Source organism: Anabas testudineus, chromosome 13 (assembly GCF_900324465.2).
Source record: "Anabas testudineus chromosome 13, fAnaTes1.2, whole genome shotgun sequence".
Lineage (NCBI taxonomy): Eukaryota > Metazoa > Chordata > Actinopteri > Anabantiformes > Anabantidae > Anabas > Anabas testudineus.
The window spans coordinates 196,218-213,671 of NC_046622.1; the positions used below are offsets into that span (position 1 = coordinate 196,218).

Consider the following 17,454-nt stretch of genomic DNA (forward strand, 5'->3'; position numbering starts at 1 on the left):
ATTAACCATCATTTATCATTTATTTACATCAACATTTCAGCTCTGCTTGGTTTATGGTCAAATACTGAAGCTGATGTGTGGCCTAGAACCTGCACACGTTCAGTTTCTCATCACAGGTTTGAAAAGCTGGAAGTAGAGCATTTGATACTACCACAGTCCGTCACTCTGTATTACCAGCTAATGCGGTTCAGATTCTCACAAGAAATACAATTATAACTGTACACAGAATTATATAGAAAACCCAACAATGCCACTGAGCAACACCAGGAGACAGCAGAGAGGAAAAACTCCCGCCCTCACCCCTGCCTCGATGGGTTGGGGTGAGTGGAAAGAGGAGAGAGAAAAGAACAGCAGGCAACAAAAAAAACAAGAAGGAGGAAGATAGAACCAGTAACTGGAGCTATACAGCTCCGGGGCAGAGTACATCTGCAGAAAAGTAAATGCATACATGAAATGGGGGGCCTGTAGGTGTGACATGTCATCTGCAGAAAGACTTGTCCAAGGCTCCATCTGCTCTAGCGAATATCAGAGCCTACTGGTGTAATTTTTTCACAGGCAAAAACAGCACTACCAGGAAGCTTTTCTCCACTTTCAAGTCACTCCTCTACCCCACTCACTGACAACTTTGCCACCTTCTTTCAGGTGGCAGCCTTCAGCTCCCAGTTCTCTTCTTTGAATAGAGACACACTGTCAATCTCATCTAACAGTATATCTTTTGCATTGTTTGCTACTCCGAGGATGATGCATCCACCCTCCTCCTCTGAAACAATCCTACAACCTGTTCTTTTGATTCTATTCCCTCCACTCTCCTTCAAACAACTGCATCCAGACTAATCCCATTACACAAATCATTAACACAACTCCAACAGGAACCTTTCCCTCCTCATTTAAACAGGCCTAGATCACCTCACTCTCTTACTCTTGACACCTCCTTTCCGGAGAATCACAGACCTGTCTCTCTTCTTTCATTTCTAGAGTTTCCAAACGTAGAATGGGAGGCAGAGCCTTTAGCTACCAAGCCCCTCTCCTGTGGAACCAGCTCCCAGTTCAGGTTCTGGAGGCAGACACCCTCTCCACATTTAAGACTAGACTTCAAACTTTCCATTTTTATAAAGCTTATAGTTAGAGATGGATCAGGTGACTCTGAACCATCTCTTAGTTCTGCTGATATAGGTTAGTCTGCTGGGGGACCTCTACTGATACACTGAGCTCCTCTCCTCTCTCCTTTCTCCTCTATCCATTCAAATTCCACCATTTCATGTCATAAACTTTGTGTCTTCTCTCTCCTGTAGTTGTGTTTCCTCCTCTCTGTTCTCCTCTGCAGGTATCCTCCTCCTTGGAGCTATATATCTCCAGATTCCAGTTACTGGTCCTACCAACCTGTCCAGTGTTTCTGCTGCTTGTTGTTTTTGTTGCCTGCTGTTCTTTTCTCTCTCCTCTTTCCACTCACCCAAACGGGTCGAGGCAGATGGCCGTCCTCCCTGAGCCTGGTTCTGCTTGAGGTTTCTTCCTCTGAAGGGAGTTTTTCCTCTTCACTGTCTCCTGTTGGGTTTTCTATATAATTCTGTATACAGTTATATTTGTAAGTTCTTAAACCTTAAACACTGTAAAGTGCCTTGAGATGACTTCTGTTGTGATCTGGCGCTATACAAATAAAATTGAATTAAATTTCTGGCCAAGTCCGATGAACGAGCAATCTTCAATCAACTGACTGACTTCCTTTCTGGCAGCGACCCCCTAGATGTCAACCAGTCTGGCTGCTAGAGTGGTCACTCCAGAGAAACACCACAAGGTTGTGGAATCCCTGCAAGCTGTAAAGTCTGCAGCTCGATCTTCTGTCTTAATTCTATTTGATCTATCTGCAGCCTTTGACACAGTCAACCACCAGATCCTCCACTCTATACTTTCTGATTTGGGCATCACTGGTACAGCTCTGGCCTGGTTTAAATCCTACTTGTCTGAACATACCTTTAAGGTATTTTGGCAGAGGCAGGTTTTTAACTCTCACTGCCTCTCTGCTGGCGTGCTGCAGGGCTCAGTTCTTGGTCCTCTACTCTCTCACACAGAACTCTTCCGAGTCTTTATCAACAAAAGAACAAACAAACAAACAAACAAACAAAAAAACAAGTTTGCACTTATACCCCATGAAACTGAAATAGCTCTTTTTAGAGTGTAAGCCTATTGGACCTGTTTTGTCTGTCGCCTTTTGTCTGTATGTGATCTCTTCATTCCAGGATTAGTACCACCTCTCTCCCAGGTCAATAACTCGCTGTTTAGTTACTGCTTCTACCACCACCATCCAGTGAGTATCCAACCTAGTTGCAACTATTTTACTACACAGTTTGAACCCGGCCTAACTCTGTCTCCTCTCTTAGACCTCCATACTAACCTGACATCACCTCCTTCCTAGAAGTGTCATAAGAGCTCTGTTCATATGTGTAGGTATTATTGGGGTATCTTTAATTTCTGTAATTACTTTACTATAATGGTGATAAAAATTTGCCAGAAGTGTTTGTAGAACTCTGCTGGGAAACCGCCAGGCCCAGGTGATTTGTTATTGGGCATAGCTTCTGTAGCGACATGGATCTGAAAAATCCAGGAACCAGGAACCCACTAACATTAGCAGTAATACTCCAGCTTTCCTGGAAACAGAGCAGCAACAGCCCCTTGGTCCAGACCAGCCTGAGTCCGAGACCAGGGTCTGAGTTTCTCAGAGACGCTAATGTTGGTCTCAGGGAGTCAGTTCTTCGTCCCTGATTTCAGAGAATCCCTCAGAGTTTGTCTGTTTTCTGCTCTATCAACAAACCTCTTTGTCTTCGTGGGGGCTGCACACTGGTCCACAGCAGGGTCATTACTGGTCCCAGTTAACGAGAGCAGTCGTCCATCACTAACGAGTTTTCAGCCTGACTGGATCAGATGTGATGAGGACAAACAAAGCTGCTCTGTTCCTGTTTGAGGACACAGATCAGGCTGCAGGACGGTTTCTGTCCGTGCAGCTCTCAGCAGATTAACCCACAGGATGAAGATTTTCAGTTTTAACAAAGAACTTATGTGTTTGGTATTTGAGGTGTTTGACAGAGACCAGGTCTGATCCTCGACTCAGTTCACATGGTCAGTGAACATCTGATCTTCTGTTTGTGCAGGTTTCAGCTAAGTGAAAATAACGGGCTCAGTGCAGCCTGGAGGTGGTGGTGTCTATGACAGTGGAGCAGGAATTATTCAGATCCTCTGTTAGTGTAGTTGTAGTAAAAGTATATGTGGAATCAGCAACAGGTACTTGAAGCAAGAATTAAAGAAAGAGGACTCACACACAGTATAATATCTAAAACCAAACAGAAATTAGGATTTAATCTCTTTCATGCTGTCTGCTCTCTCCCAGTCTTCCCAGACCTACTCAACGCCATCCCAGCAGGTCTCCACGTCTGCATCATCTCCTTCTGTGGTGGAGTGATCCTCTTCTCCTCTGTGGCATCTGGCTTCTTTTTCTTCAACGCCTTCGGCCGACCCTTCGAGACACTGCAAGGCCCCATGGGACTTTACCTGTGGACCTTCATCAGCTGTGAGAAAATCCCCTTTCCATTTTGATAGACACCTGTGACATCACTTCCTGCCTATACGCACAACCAGGGTTCACAGCTGCAGTGGGATGAGTTTAGTTTGGGAACAGGGTGCAGTCAGAGTCTAATAATTGCTGCATTAGAGAAACAGAGACCGAGGTAGGAGACCGGGGAGGGGGCTCAGTTCCAAACCAGAATCTTAATTTTCCCTCTCTCTCTTTCACTGCAATCTACAGTTCTGGATTCAATCTAGCTCCAACTCTACCTCCCCGCCTCTGCTGGGTTTGTCTGTCCCACAGTTTCCCAAAGGTCCTCAGTATCTGCAGTATCATGAGTATGTTTAATTCAATTTTATTTGTAAAGCACCAAATCACAACAGTAGTTATCTCAAGGAACTTTACAGTGTTTAAGGTTTAAGACCTTACAAATATAACTGTATACAGAATTAGATAGAAAAAACAACAACTCCACTGAGCACCACCAGGAGGCAGTGGAGAGGAAAAACTCCCTTTAGAGGAAGAAACCTCCAGCAGAACCAGGCTCAGGGTGGGCGGCCATCTGCCTCGACCAGTTGGGGTGATTGGAAAGAGGAGAGAGAAAAGAACAGCAGGCAACAAAAACAAGGAGCAGGTTGGTAGGACCAGTAACTGGACTCTGAGCTCCAAGGAGGAGGATACCTGCAGAGGAGAACAGAGAGAGGGAGACAGAGAGGAGGAAACACAACTACAGGAGAGAGAAGACACAAAGTTAATGACATGAAATGGTGGAATTTTAATGGATAGAGGAGAAAGGAGAGAGGAGAGGAGCTCAGTGTATCAGTAGAGGTCCCCCAGCAGACTAACCTATAGCAGCAGAACTAAGAGATGGTTCAGAGTCACCTGATCCATCTCTAACTATAAGCTTTATAAAAAAGGAAAGTTTTAAGTCTAGTCTTAAATGTAGAGAGGGTGTCTGCCTCCAGAACCTGAACTGGGAGCTGGTTCCACAGGAGAGGGGCTTGATAGCTAAAGGCTCTGCCTCCCATTCTACATTTGGAAACTCTAGGAACCACAAGTAAACCTGCAGTCTGAGAACGGAGAGTTCTGCTTGGAAGATAAGGAACTATGAGATCTTTAAGATAAGATGGAGCCTGATTATTAAGGGATTTATAAGAGAGGAGAAGAATTTTAAATTCAATTCTAGATTTTACAGGGAGCCAATGGAGAGAAGCTAACGTAGGAGAAATATGATCTCTCTTACTAATTCCAGTCAGAACTCTGGCTGCAGCATTTTGGATTAACTGGAGGCTTTTTAATGAGTTATTGGGACAAACTATTAATAATGAATTACAATAGTCCAGTCTGGAAGTAACAAATGCATGGACTAGTTTTTCACTTTGGGACAGGATGCTCTTAATTTTAACAATGTTTCATAGGTGGAAGATTCAGTTCTAGAGATTTCTTCTATGTATGAAGTAAAGGAGATATCCTGGTTTAAGATAACTCTAGTTATCTAGTTAAGCACAGCTAACTAGCTCCAACAACCGGCTGTCAGAGAGGACCACAAGGAGTCTGTCGGTCCTGCAGAGTTGCTCAGCATTTATTTGCCTTGATGGGATCAGACCAGAACTTTACTGGAACTTGCATCTCAGACCAGGAAACAGTACAGCAGCTTTACATACTTTTACAGTACAACTTATGGGTCAGGGCTCTGCTTGTGTACTTGGTGTACCTCCTGAGGTTCTCAGTCTGTTCCAGTCTCTCTGCAGGTATGTGCAGCTGCATGGTGATGATCCTGTTTGCGTCTGAGGTAAAGCTCCACCATCTGTCTGAGCGGATTGCCAACTTCAACGAGGTCAACTTCGTCTTTCAGACTCACTCGGAGCACTACGACCGATGCTTCTGGCTCTTTATGCTGGTCTTCCTCCTCCACGGACTCAATATCCTCTTGATTCGACTGGCAGGAATCCAGTTCCCCTTCCAGGAGACCAAAGAGGTGGAGCTGAGTGGCGGGGCAGCAGACCTCATGTACTAAGAAGACCAGCAACAGTGGTTCAAATACTTTGTTTTATCAGGAACTCAGAGAAATTACTTTCTTACTGCTGTACTGATACTTTTGGACTTGAAGTACACTTTACACCATGGAGAGTACATAATTACAAGTGGTACTACTGGTTCCAGTGTCAGAAAGTGGAAAATCTTCAGTGAACTTTGTATGTTTGATTCTCAAACTTGTTACCAATTAATTTGTGTCAATAAACAAATCAATTAACCATCATTTATCATTTATTTACATCAACATTTCAGCTCTGCTTGGTTTATGGTCAAATACTGAAGCTGATGTGTGGCCTAGAACCTGCACACGTTCAGTTTCTCATCACAGGTTTGAAAAGCTGGAAGTAGAGCATTTGATACTACCACAGTCCGTCACTCTGTATTACCAGCTAATGCGGTTCAGATTCTCACAAGAAATACAATTATAACTGTACACAGAATTATATAGAAAACCCAACAATGCCACTGAGCAACACCAGGAGACAGCAGAGAGGAAAAACTCCCGCCCTCACCCCTGCCTCGATGGGTTGGGGTGAGTGGAAAGAGGAGAGAGAAAAGAACAGCAGGCAACAAAAAAAAACAAGAAGGAGGAAGATAGAACCAGTAACTGGAGCTATACAGCTCCGGGGCAGAGTACATCTGCAGAAAAGTAAATGCATACATGAAATGGGGGGCCTGTAGGTGTGACATGTCATCTGCAGAAAGACTTGTCCAAGGCTCCATCTGCTCTAGCGAATATCAGAGCCTACTGGTGTAATTTTTTCACAGGCAAAAACAGCACTACCAGGAAGCTTTTCTCCACTTTCAAGTCACTCCTCTACCCCACTCACTGACAACTTTGCCACCTTCTTTCAGGTGGCAGCCTTCAGCTCCCAGTTCTCTTCTTTGAATAGAGACACACTGTCAATCTCATCTAACAGTATATCTTTTGCATTGTTTGCTACTCCGAGGATGATGCATCCACCCTCCTCCTCTGAAACAATCCTACAACCTGTTCTTTTGATTCTATTCCCTCCACTCTCCTTCAAACAACTGCATCCAGACTAATCCCATTACACAAATCATTAACACAACTCCAACAGGAACCTTTCCCTCCTCATTTAAACAGGCCTAGATCACCTCACTCTCTTACTCTTGACACCTCCTTTCCGGAGAATCACAGACCTGTCTCTCTTCTTTCATTTCTAGAGTTTCCAAACGTAGAATGGGAGGCAGAGCCTTTAGCTACCAAGCCCCTCTCCTGTGGAACCAGCTCCCAGTTCAGGTTCTGGAGGCAGACACCCTCTCCACATTTAAGACTAGACTTAAAACTTTCCATTTTTATAAAGCTTATAGTTAGAGATGGATCAGGTGACTCTGAACCATCTCTTAGTTCTGCTGATATAGGTTAGTCTGCTGGGGGACCTCTACTGATACACTGAGCTCCTCTCCTCTCTCCTTTCTCCTCTATCCATTCAAATTCCACCATTTCATGTCATAAACTTTGTGTCTTCTCTCTCCTGTAGTTGTGTTTCCTCCTCTCTGTTCTCCTCTGCAGGTATCCTCCTCCTTGGAGCTATATATCTCCAGATTCCAGTTACTGGTCCTACCAACCTGTCCAGTGTTTCTGCTGCTTGTTGTTTTTGTTGCCTGCTGTTCTTTTCTCTCTCCTCTTTCCACTCACCCAAACGGGTCGAGGCAGATGGCCGTCCTCCCTGAGCCTGGTTCTGCTTGAGGTTTCTTCCTCTGAAGGGAGTTTTTCCTCTTCACTGTCTCCTGTTGGGTTTTCTATATAATTCTGTATACAGTTATATTTGTAAGTTCTTAAACCTTAAACACTGTAAAGTGCCTTGAGATGACTTCTGTTGTGATCTGGCGCTATACAAATAAAATTGAATTAAATTTCTGGCCAAGTCCGATGAACGAGCAATCTTCAATCAACTGACTGACTTCCTTTCTGGCAGCGACCCCCTAGATGTCAACCAGTCTGGCTGCTAGAGTGGTCACTCCAGAGAAACACCACAAGGTTGTGGAATCCCTGCAAGCTGTAAAGTCTGCAGCTCGATCTTCTGTCTTAATTCTATTTGATCTATCTGCAGCCTTTGACACAGTCAACCACCAGATCCTCCACTCTATACTTTCTGATTTGGGCATCACTGGTACAGCTCTGGCCTGGTTTAAATCCTACTTGTCTGAACATACCTTTAAGGTATTTTGGCAGAGGCAGGTTTTTAACTCTCACTGCCTCTCTGCTGGCGTGCTGCAGGGCTCAGTTCTTGGTCCTCTACTCTCTCACACAGAACTCTTCCGAGTCTTTATCAACAAAAGAACAAACAAACAAACAAACAAACAAAAAAACAAGTTTGCACTTATACCCCATGAAACTGAAATAGCTCTTTTTAGAGTGTAAGCCTATTGGACCTGTTTTGTCTGTCGCCTTTTGTCTGTATGTGATCTCTTCATTCCAGGATTAGTACCACCTCTCTCCCAGGTCAATAACTCGCTGTTTAGTTACTGCTTCTACCACCACCATCCAGTGAGTATCCAACCTAGTTGCAACTATTTTACTACACAGTTTGAACCCGGCCTAACTCTGTCTCCTCTCTTAGACCTCCATACTAACCTGACATCACCTCCTTCCTAGAAGTGTCATAAGAGCTCTGTTCATATGTGTAGGTATTATTGGGGTATCTTTAATTTCTGTAATTACTTTACTATAATGGTGATAAAAATTTGCCAGAAGTGTTTGTAGAACTCTGCTGGGAAACCGCCAGGCCCAGGTGATTTGTTATTGGGCATTTTATATAATGCTTTGTAAAGTTTGCCCTGGGTAAGGGGTGCATCTAAACTGTTTGCATGTTCCTTGGATAGTGTTGGTAGTTTGAGGTTGTTTAGAAAGGTCTCTATATCTGATTGATTTAAATTGGAGTCAGAGGATCATAGATTTAGATTATAGATTATAGAAAAATGTCATTCATATCCTGCCTATAGAGTTCAATATGGATGGAATAATTCCTTCTTCTTTCTATAGCTATACCTATTGGAACTGTTCATATTTGAGTTGTTGTATTCTGTGTAGAATACTTTCATATTGCATTTTATGACAGTTAAACTCATTTTTGGAGAGTTGTTCCATGAGTTTGTTAATTCTTTAATCTTTTGTTCTAAAGTCACAGTTTTATTCAAGCTTTTTATTTTGTTAGTTGACTGTTGTTCTTGCTCAGAAACGTTCTGTTCTGATGCTGCAGCTCAAGTACAAACATTTTCTTACGTTCATTTGTTTCTACAAATCAGAATGTGACAGAGTGAAGTCAGAACAGGGAACAGTTCAGGCTGCAGGACTCCAGACACCAACGAACTGTCAGGATGATGAGAAACAGACCCGAATAAAGACTAAGACCGGTTTGGCTCTACATCAGACACAAAGTGTGTTATGTCTAAGTCTGAATTAAACAGGAATCAGGACTAATTTCCCTAAATCCCTTAATGTCCCACTAAAGAACAGACCTGGTTATGGTACAGGGTCCAGTATCTCAGGTTGGATTAAAGCTACACAGAAATGACCCGCAGCAGAGCCTCAGACAGTCCAGTCTATGGTTCAGGATCAGATCACTCTTTGTGAAGACATTTTGAGACCTGATACTTTTTCACAGCAGCAACCTCACCTGGCTCAGGTGTGTGGAGCTACATCAAGAAAACCAAGTAAAGACCCAGAATCTCTCGTCCCCCACAGTGACACCAATACTGTCCATGTGTGTTTGGACGTGTTGACAGAAAAATCCAGTCTGAGGAGGACCTGGATCTTGCTCTGAAGAACCGGACCACGTGGTCCTGCAGGGGGATGGTGTCGTTTTGTTTCCGTCATGTGTTTAATTGTGGTGTCTCTTTCAATAGGACAGACAATTAAAGTCCCAGGTTTCACCGCACAGATGGACTCAGGTGGACTCACTGGGTCCAGTGCAGAAACTAGCACAGGACAGAGACTTAGATCAGGAGGTTTTCCCTTCACTGAAAACACATTAAAGTCAAATATAACCTGACACTGTTTTATCTGAACTGGACTCAGACTCACCTGAACAGACTTCATGAAGTAAAAATACCACAGTTTCAAAGTACCGGTACTCCTCCAGAACTCAAACATCTGTATTTAGAACCTATGCATTAGCAGCAAAGTATCCAAAGTAAAAGTACTCGATGATGAAACATTCATTTGTTCCTAAATTTATCAACATGCACACATTTACTTACCTGTGAATTTTATATCTCATTATGTTTTTTATGTAAATTCGTGTTTGAATAGTAACTAGTAACTAAATAAACATCAAAGAGGAAGTACAGTAAAGATTCTCAGACATATAGCACAGTACAAAGTAACTAGAATAAAAATACTCAAGTAAAGCACAGTGTACCTGAAATTGTATTTGTACTTGAGTAAATGTGCATTACTTTCTACTTCTGCTCCTGATTGGTGGAGATGTGTTTGTGGGAGGGTAAAGTTGCCTGGAAGACAGAGCTCAGGAAACGAGACAAAACACAGGGACCTGTGTCACTCAGGTGAAACTTCACTGCAACTCACCACAGGTAAGTGTCTCTGCTTTACCACATACATTCATATTATTATTGTTCGGGGGAATTAAAATGTGTTATTTCATAATGTACTGACCATAAAATAGGAGATTTAATTCATCCTGACATGAAGTTAGGAGTCCATTTGTCTCACCTGTTGGATCTAACCCCTCACATGGTCAGTAAGTCTTTTAAAGTCTGGATTTCTCAGGTTTCCTTTGTTCCTATTAAACCCTGACCCACTCTTCAAAGTCTGTCCACAGACTTAGGGCTAGGGGCCAGTAAAGTCGGTGAACCAGATTCATTCTGCTCCTTAGATAAAATTACTTCTACTACTACTAATGATAATAATACTCAACCTGTGTGTGTGTGTGTGTGTGTGTGTGTGTGTGTGTGTGTGTGTGTGTGTGTGTGTGTGTGTGTGTGTGTGTTCAGATGGAGGCGGAGCTGCAGCAGATTCTGGTCCAGGTGTCCAACCTGCAGCACCGGAGGTCAGTTTAAACTCGCACATGTCCTCATTCGGTGTGACGTTAGCGCTCGTTAACGAGTATTTCTAACACTGGCGTTTCTCTACAGGCTCCAAACCAAACACAACATCGTAAGATCATCACCTCAACACATCTGGTCACCAGTACACAAAGTCCACAGTTCTGTATTTACTCCCACAGTACAAATGTACACACATGAGGAATTCACCTACCTGTACACATGTACACATGTATGTATAGTACACTGGGTGTAACTGCATTACCAAGATGTACAGACCCGATTCTGTTCAGTCTGACCACCCCCTGCTGGTTCTGACATTCCACTGCACCCGATTCAGTTTTCAGGACCAGAAACTGATCCTGTAACACACACAGGATTCAGTTTCACTGAGTCTTTGTGGAGCTGAGCAGCTCCACAAAGTTATCGTATACAAGTTAGCAGTAGTATTACTCCTACTGCTGGTACTACTCCCACTTACGTTAGAGTAAAGTAGCAGAAAAACTAGTAGTGTTACAACTACTGCTGGTAGAAAGTAGTTGTTGGTGATGTCAGACTACTTCGAGCTGCTTCAACAGGAAGTCAACAAGAATCCAGGCGTGAGTAATAATACTTCTGTAAATACTGCTACTGTTCTTTTATGCAGTACTACTCCATCTGATATTAAGTGCTTTGTTAGTACTACTGCTTCATTGTATCTTATGTTACTATGAATATTACTGGTAATACTACTGCATTTACTACTCATTGTATTAGAGGGGCAGACTCGACACACTGTCTTAAATTATAAAGTATTTCTTGGTTTTGCACATTAATCTCAAGCTTTACAATTACACAACATGCAGAATAATTTATCTGTTAGACTGTTTAAAGCGTTTCTGTTTTTCAGTTTTTATCTCTATCATCCTCTCTGCGTGTACGTCTCAGTGTTTATCTGTATAACGGCTACTTCAACACCAGAATTTCCCTTTAGACATTAAAGGTGTCAGTCGGTCGGTCGGTCAGTCACAGTCTTTCCACCATGGTGAGACTGGGACAGTAATCCAGACCAGAACTCTTACTGATCCTGTTGGTTCATTTGTTCAGTAAAAATAACCAGACAGTAACAGAAGCTGGTTCAGCTGGACCATATAGTACTGGATGGTACAGTACTGTAGTGTATAGTACTGTATATTACTGTATGGTACTATATGGTAGTGTGTGGTACTGTATAGTACTGTATGGTAGTGTATATTACCATACAGTAACATACCTTACAGTACTGAGAAACATCAGGAGACCCTGATCCCTGATGTAATCCCTGATGTTTAGGTTGAACACAGCAGCAGACATGTTTCCTGTTCCCACAGAGCATCAGTTACTGCTGTGTTTCACTTAAACCCGACAGATCCCACTGACAGCAGCAGGTTTCAGACACTAACCCTTAAAACGACAGCTTCACAACCACCAGCAGTACAGTACCATCCAGCAGCTGTTTGAAGAATCAAACAAGTCTGGTTCCTGTGATCTAAAACTGTTCTGACTTCAGAGGCTGCTGGATGTGGGGAAGGAGGAGGAGCAGGAGGACGCCCCTCCACCCTGCAGGACCCTCCCTCCACCCTGCAGCATACCCAGGAGGCTGGTGATCTCCCCGAGCCTCGGAGGAACTCCCGTCACCCCCCAGCTGACCGAGGTAACACCAATGATGAAACTGGCTCCAGCTGTGAATCCAGCTGTGACTCAGCTGTTGATGGTTTTTCGTTTTCAGAACCTGAGGAAGATTTTGTTTGGTGGAACGTTTCACGTCTTCAACTACGAATGGAGGAAATCCTTCTTTCAGTTCAGAGAGTTGAATTCCGAGTTATCCTATGCCCTGGAGACTGACAGGGTGAGAACTGGTACAGATAATACTTGTTGTACTGCAGTTAGAGGTACTCCAATCCAACTGAGTACAGTGTAAATCTCACCTGGTCAGGTGTGTTTCAGGGCGGGGCCGGGCCCATTCAGATGGTGGTGCAGGCTCGTGTCATTAAACACCTGCTGTTCACGCATGAGAGCGACTCACACAGACGGACACTGCACAGGTGAGTACATCCCCCATGTGACATTTTCAGGGTGAAGATGATACTTGTAGCTGTGAACGGGATCACGTCAGACGATGGGAAACAAAGCTGCAACATGAGCCTGAAAAATCAGCAGCAGCTCTCATGGTATCACCCTCAGACAGAACCACTGCAACAGAAAAACTGTTTTCCAAACTTCTTCTTGAGCTTCATCTGTAATTTGGTGGTTGATAGTTTGTTAAGTGATCTGGTTTTGAATCTCAACCGTCTTCAGTTGTGAACAAGTGTGTTTTGTTCTAGTTCTGGTAAAGAAAACGTTTACAACACAGAAACTATCTGACGGTTGATTTCACATTAACATAGATGTAACATTGATGGATTTCTTGTCCATTTTTTGTCACAATCTACGATCCCAAACAGTATCAAACCCTACATGTAAATGCACGGTAGAGACAGATGGTGGGTCCAAGCGATGGGGCCTGAGGGTGGGTTAGGTTTGGGCCTAGTTCAAAACTGTGGTTTGCATGGTCTGAGAAAACAGGTTCATTTCCAGAGGTCTGACTGTTTTTGTTTCTTAACCATGCCGACGTCCTGTTAGTGATGTCACCATGCTGTGACAGTTCAACTAGCCTGCTCTTATAATGTTGTCCACTCCCTCAGTCTCTGTGAAGTAGGACAGAGAGAACAGGAGAAGGCATTGGCAGCAGCGTTGTCCGACAGCCTCTGGTTGGCTGGACAGGAACTGAGTGCCACTGTTACTTTGATAGCCAAAGACTACTGCATAACTCCTCACCTGGACTACAAGCTGGACAACTTCACAGAGAAGGTACCAAAATTAGCACACAGGATGTCCGTCTCAGAATCATCCTCACCTAATTTTATGTCTTTCAGTTGCAGTTGTTCACATTTAACAAGAAAGAAGACGTCACAAAGTTTATCTTTGATCACATTCAGAGTGTGAGTGAAGCCACCAAACCTTTCTCAGTTACCTCACTGATTTTATTTTAGCTCCGTCTCTATCTTGTTTCTTCATTTCAAAACAAGACATAGTTCAAAAGTTTTCTCCGGACTAAAAACAACGTGGAGATTTCACTCTCCTGCTTATTTCAAACCGCTGTTACCTGTTATCATTAGAAAACACCCTCTATGCAGATGACACCCAATTATACTGATCTCCTTCACTGCATACATCAAAGAAATCTCTAGAACGGCCTTCTCGAGGAATATTGGTAAAACTGCAGAAACCCTGATCATTTTACCAGAACACATCAAAAATATTTATTAGTTTAAGAAAATTAGAAAAAAACTAATAATCACTGATGAATTGTATGCATTTGTGTTACAGTTTAAAGAGGAGGGGAGTCATGGAGTCATCCTGTTCCTATACAGCCTCATCTGTTCCCGAACAGTCGACAGGTAACAAGACTGAATACCTAAAGGTGATGTTAGCGCCACCTGCAGGGTGGTGACAGACAAACAGGTTTCTTTCACCACCTGAGCAGTGACTCATCAAATAAATAATTCAATTCAATTCAATTCAATTCAATTTTATTTGTAGAGCGCTTTTTACAATTGACATTGTCACAAAGCAGCTTTACACAACCAAAGAACAGTACATGAACAGTGAATGTGTAAGAATCATAATAATCAGATTGTCCCTGATGAGCAAGCCGAGGGCGACAGTGGCAAGAAAAACTCCCTGAGAAGGCAACAGGAAGAAACCTTGAGAGGAACCAGACTCAACAGGGAACCCATCCTCATATGGGTGATTACATGCTGTGTAGGCAGCAGTCCAGTATAACAGTTAGATAATGTATAATGTATAATGTGCAGACACACAAAACTGGACATCAACAACTGACTTTATAACACAAGAGGCAAACGCTCCAGTTTCCACTGACAGAGTCTAATCTTGTTTACTGAGGACATGTTTGGATTGAGAGAGGCCCCGAAAGCTCAGCACACTAAAGCTTAACAAACACAAGCTAATTAAGAAATTAACCTTCTCTACGACCATTAGAGAGAAACCGGCGAGTTGAGAAAACAACTAAATCCAGAAACACAACCACAAATATAGGAACAATATGATGTGTATATGAGGTGATGGTTAAAACACAGCCCCGTCCACGCCCCTGAGCTGCCAGGTCATTTGAACCTGCTTTATATGAGATCATATCAACTCTGGTTCTCTCACAGAACAATGGTTCATACATAACCTGTGTCTCCTCTTCCTCACAGGCTGAAGGAGGATCTGGATTCTAACAACTCCCACCTGCTGTACCTCAGTCTGGGCAACTTTGTCTGTCGTCAGGTAAGAAGCTCACCTGTCACAAGTTTCTAGCTGTGTCATATGCCTGCACAGTAAATCCACATAACCAAGGTCTAAATGAGGCATCTAGTACCATGGAACCTCTGTGATAGAACCTCACTGAAAAAGACGAGTGTCCTCTATTAATTCTTTTATACGCAGTATTTACTACTAGTATTAATACAGTTGTTTTATAGTGTCCGTCATCAATTAACTTTCAAACCTCTAAAGTTGCTTCAGTCCTCCTCTAGAGTTTTTATTGGTCCAATAAGGCTTGATCAAAACAGGATTTCACTGATGAGGCAGAAACCAGCTGATGTTACGACTGTATTTAGAAACTCACAGTTTCACGTACAGTTGCTTTTCTAAAAGGAAAGTTGTCGTCTTTTTAACTGTACTTTTCTGCAGGTATCCTCCTCCTTGGAGCTGTATATCTACTGTCTCTTGTTGCTGCTCAGGGGGGTTGTTGGTTTTCTATATAATTCTGTGTACAGTTATATTTGTAAGGTCTTAAACCTTAAACACTGCAAACACTTGAGATGACTTCTGTTGTGTTTTGGTGCTATACAAATAAAACTGAATTGAATATAATCCTGAATCCATGTCTCGGCATCTGAGGTGTCTTTGTCTGCGCTCCTCAGTGACCCTTGAAGTTGTTAATGTTGTTATGAGCTACGGGTAAAGGTCTGAGTCCGTGGTCAGGAGCAGAGAGGGTCAGAAAGAGAAGAAGTCTGTATGAGGATCACTTTAAGACTCATTTCAAGATGAGTCAGGGACAATGGAGAGGTTTTTCCTCTGAGCTGAAGTTGAAGCAGAACAGAAGAACAGAAAAACTTGAGTGTTTGATCTTGTTACATTTGACTAAGTAAAACCTGGTCCTCCAGTTCATGTGGTTTTGTGGTCCAGGATTTTCAGGCTCCTTAAGATTCTTATGTCTCTGCAGGCCTTGTTGAACCTGCTCCTGACAGGCCGAGCCACACCTCACGTCTTTAATGGCACTGCGTACCTGGAGGATGGTTCACCTGTGGAGCGCCCCCTGCAGGGGGTCATGTCTCGCAGCGACGTGGGGTATCTGCACTGGAGCCGAGAGCAGATGGAGAGAGACTCCCTGCCACAGGTGGGTTCCTATAGCCACCACTATTCAGGTGGAATCACTGGTGTCACCGTTTACCAGACTAATAGTTGACATCACAGTCTCTGATTCAAGTTTTAATTAGAGATTACAGGGAGCTTCCTGCAGGTAGAGGGCGGTAAACTGACACGTCAGGTGACTCATTAAATGTGTGTGAACTCAAAAAAATCTGGGCCGGAGACCAGTAAACACAGTGTTCTTTTAGTGGGAGTCATCCTTCCACTGCTGGCTGTGTCTGCAGGTGGGCAGCATGCTGAAGACCCCCAGGTTCCCGGTCTGGGTCTGCTGCATTAACAGCAGCTGCTCAGTTTTGTTCAGCGTGAACCGCTCGCTGCTGTCCGACTGGAAGATGGAGCATCTGTTCGACCTGCACTACTACAACGGGCAGAGCTCACAGAGAACCACAACCAGACTGACTGTCGGTGAGGACCCGTCCTACTGCCTCAGGTCTGTTCAGGATTCTTTTTGGCTGATCCACTATCTGTGTGTTCTCTGGTTGTCTTACAGATACACATTCCCACCACTGGGAGGCAGCGTCCAGAGACTCTGATGGAGATCCAGAGAAGAGGTTCCCTTCTCTGGAAATGACCATCAGGACCAAATGGGACGGAGCTGTTATTGACTGGAACAGCACAGCACCATTCTACTGAATGAGTTTCAGTCTCTGTTTGGTCCCATCTGTCCACAGGATCCAGAGCTCTACAGACTGTTTATTGGTTTTTAAAGGGCTCTAATGTGGTCTTTTCTGTGGTACCAGGGGCTGATAAAACTGCATTTACTGGGGTAAACTCAGACACTCCAACTTCCAGGAGCCCTGGATTTGACCAAAGAGATTCTCTTCACCAGGAAAACTACTCTTCTGTGGTCCAGCACAGTTTTCTAATGTCCCTGCGCTCAGCAGTTTGTCTCTGACGGATCCGTTTTTCAGTCTGATGATTGTTTGACAGAAACAGCTCTCTGGATTAATTGAAGATTGAATCAATCCCAGAGGGAAATTGCCTCATTACAGATGTTCTCAACACAGACAGAAAGAAAGGGAACCACAACCAGGAAAGATCCACATCAACATAAATACACAATAACATCAATACAAAAAACTCAATATATGTACAGAATATGTAAAATAGATAAATGAAAATGGGTCAATAATTATAGTCCATGGTGAAATGATAACAATTATAAAATTATATAAATGATCAGTTCTTGTAAAGTTTAATGGTCTCAGGTAGAAAGGACCTCCTGTGGTGCTCTGTGGAGCACTTAATGTTAATAAGTCTTTGGCTAAACGTGCTCCTCTGTCCAGCCAACAACACTGTTTAGTGGGTGGGAGGGATTGTCCAGGATTGAGAGG

At 43.3% G+C, this 17,454-nt stretch overlaps 2 protein-coding genes across 2 annotated transcripts; both read left to right on the forward strand.

The window, feature by feature from the left end:
• The first annotated feature begins 2,580 nt into the window (after nucleotides 1–2,580).
• LOC113170298 (clarin-1-like) lies at nucleotides 2,581–5,797 on the forward strand. Its single transcript, XM_026372342.1, has 3 exons — nucleotides 2,581–2,728; nucleotides 3,380–3,559; nucleotides 5,305–5,797. The coding sequence occupies exons 1-3, from the start codon at nucleotides 2,581–2,583 to the stop codon at nucleotides 5,568–5,570; spliced, it is 594 nt and encodes a 197-aa protein (XP_026228127.1). The 3' UTR covers nucleotides 5,571–5,797.
• A 4,773-nt stretch (nucleotides 5,798–10,570) lies between these two features.
• Nucleotides 10,571–17,121, forward strand: mindy4b (MINDY family member 4B). The gene is made up of 12 exons (XM_026372389.1): nucleotides 10,571–10,626; nucleotides 10,712–10,733; nucleotides 12,150–12,293; nucleotides 12,369–12,488; nucleotides 12,587–12,684; nucleotides 13,324–13,489; nucleotides 13,555–13,620; nucleotides 14,009–14,079; nucleotides 14,902–14,974; nucleotides 15,915–16,088; nucleotides 16,345–16,525; nucleotides 16,611–17,121. Exons 1-12 carry the CDS (start codon nucleotides 10,571–10,573, stop codon nucleotides 16,751–16,753), a joined length of 1,314 nt encoding a protein of 437 aa, XP_026228174.1. The 3' UTR covers nucleotides 16,754–17,121.
• The last annotated feature ends 333 nt before the right edge of the window (nucleotides 17,122–17,454 follow it).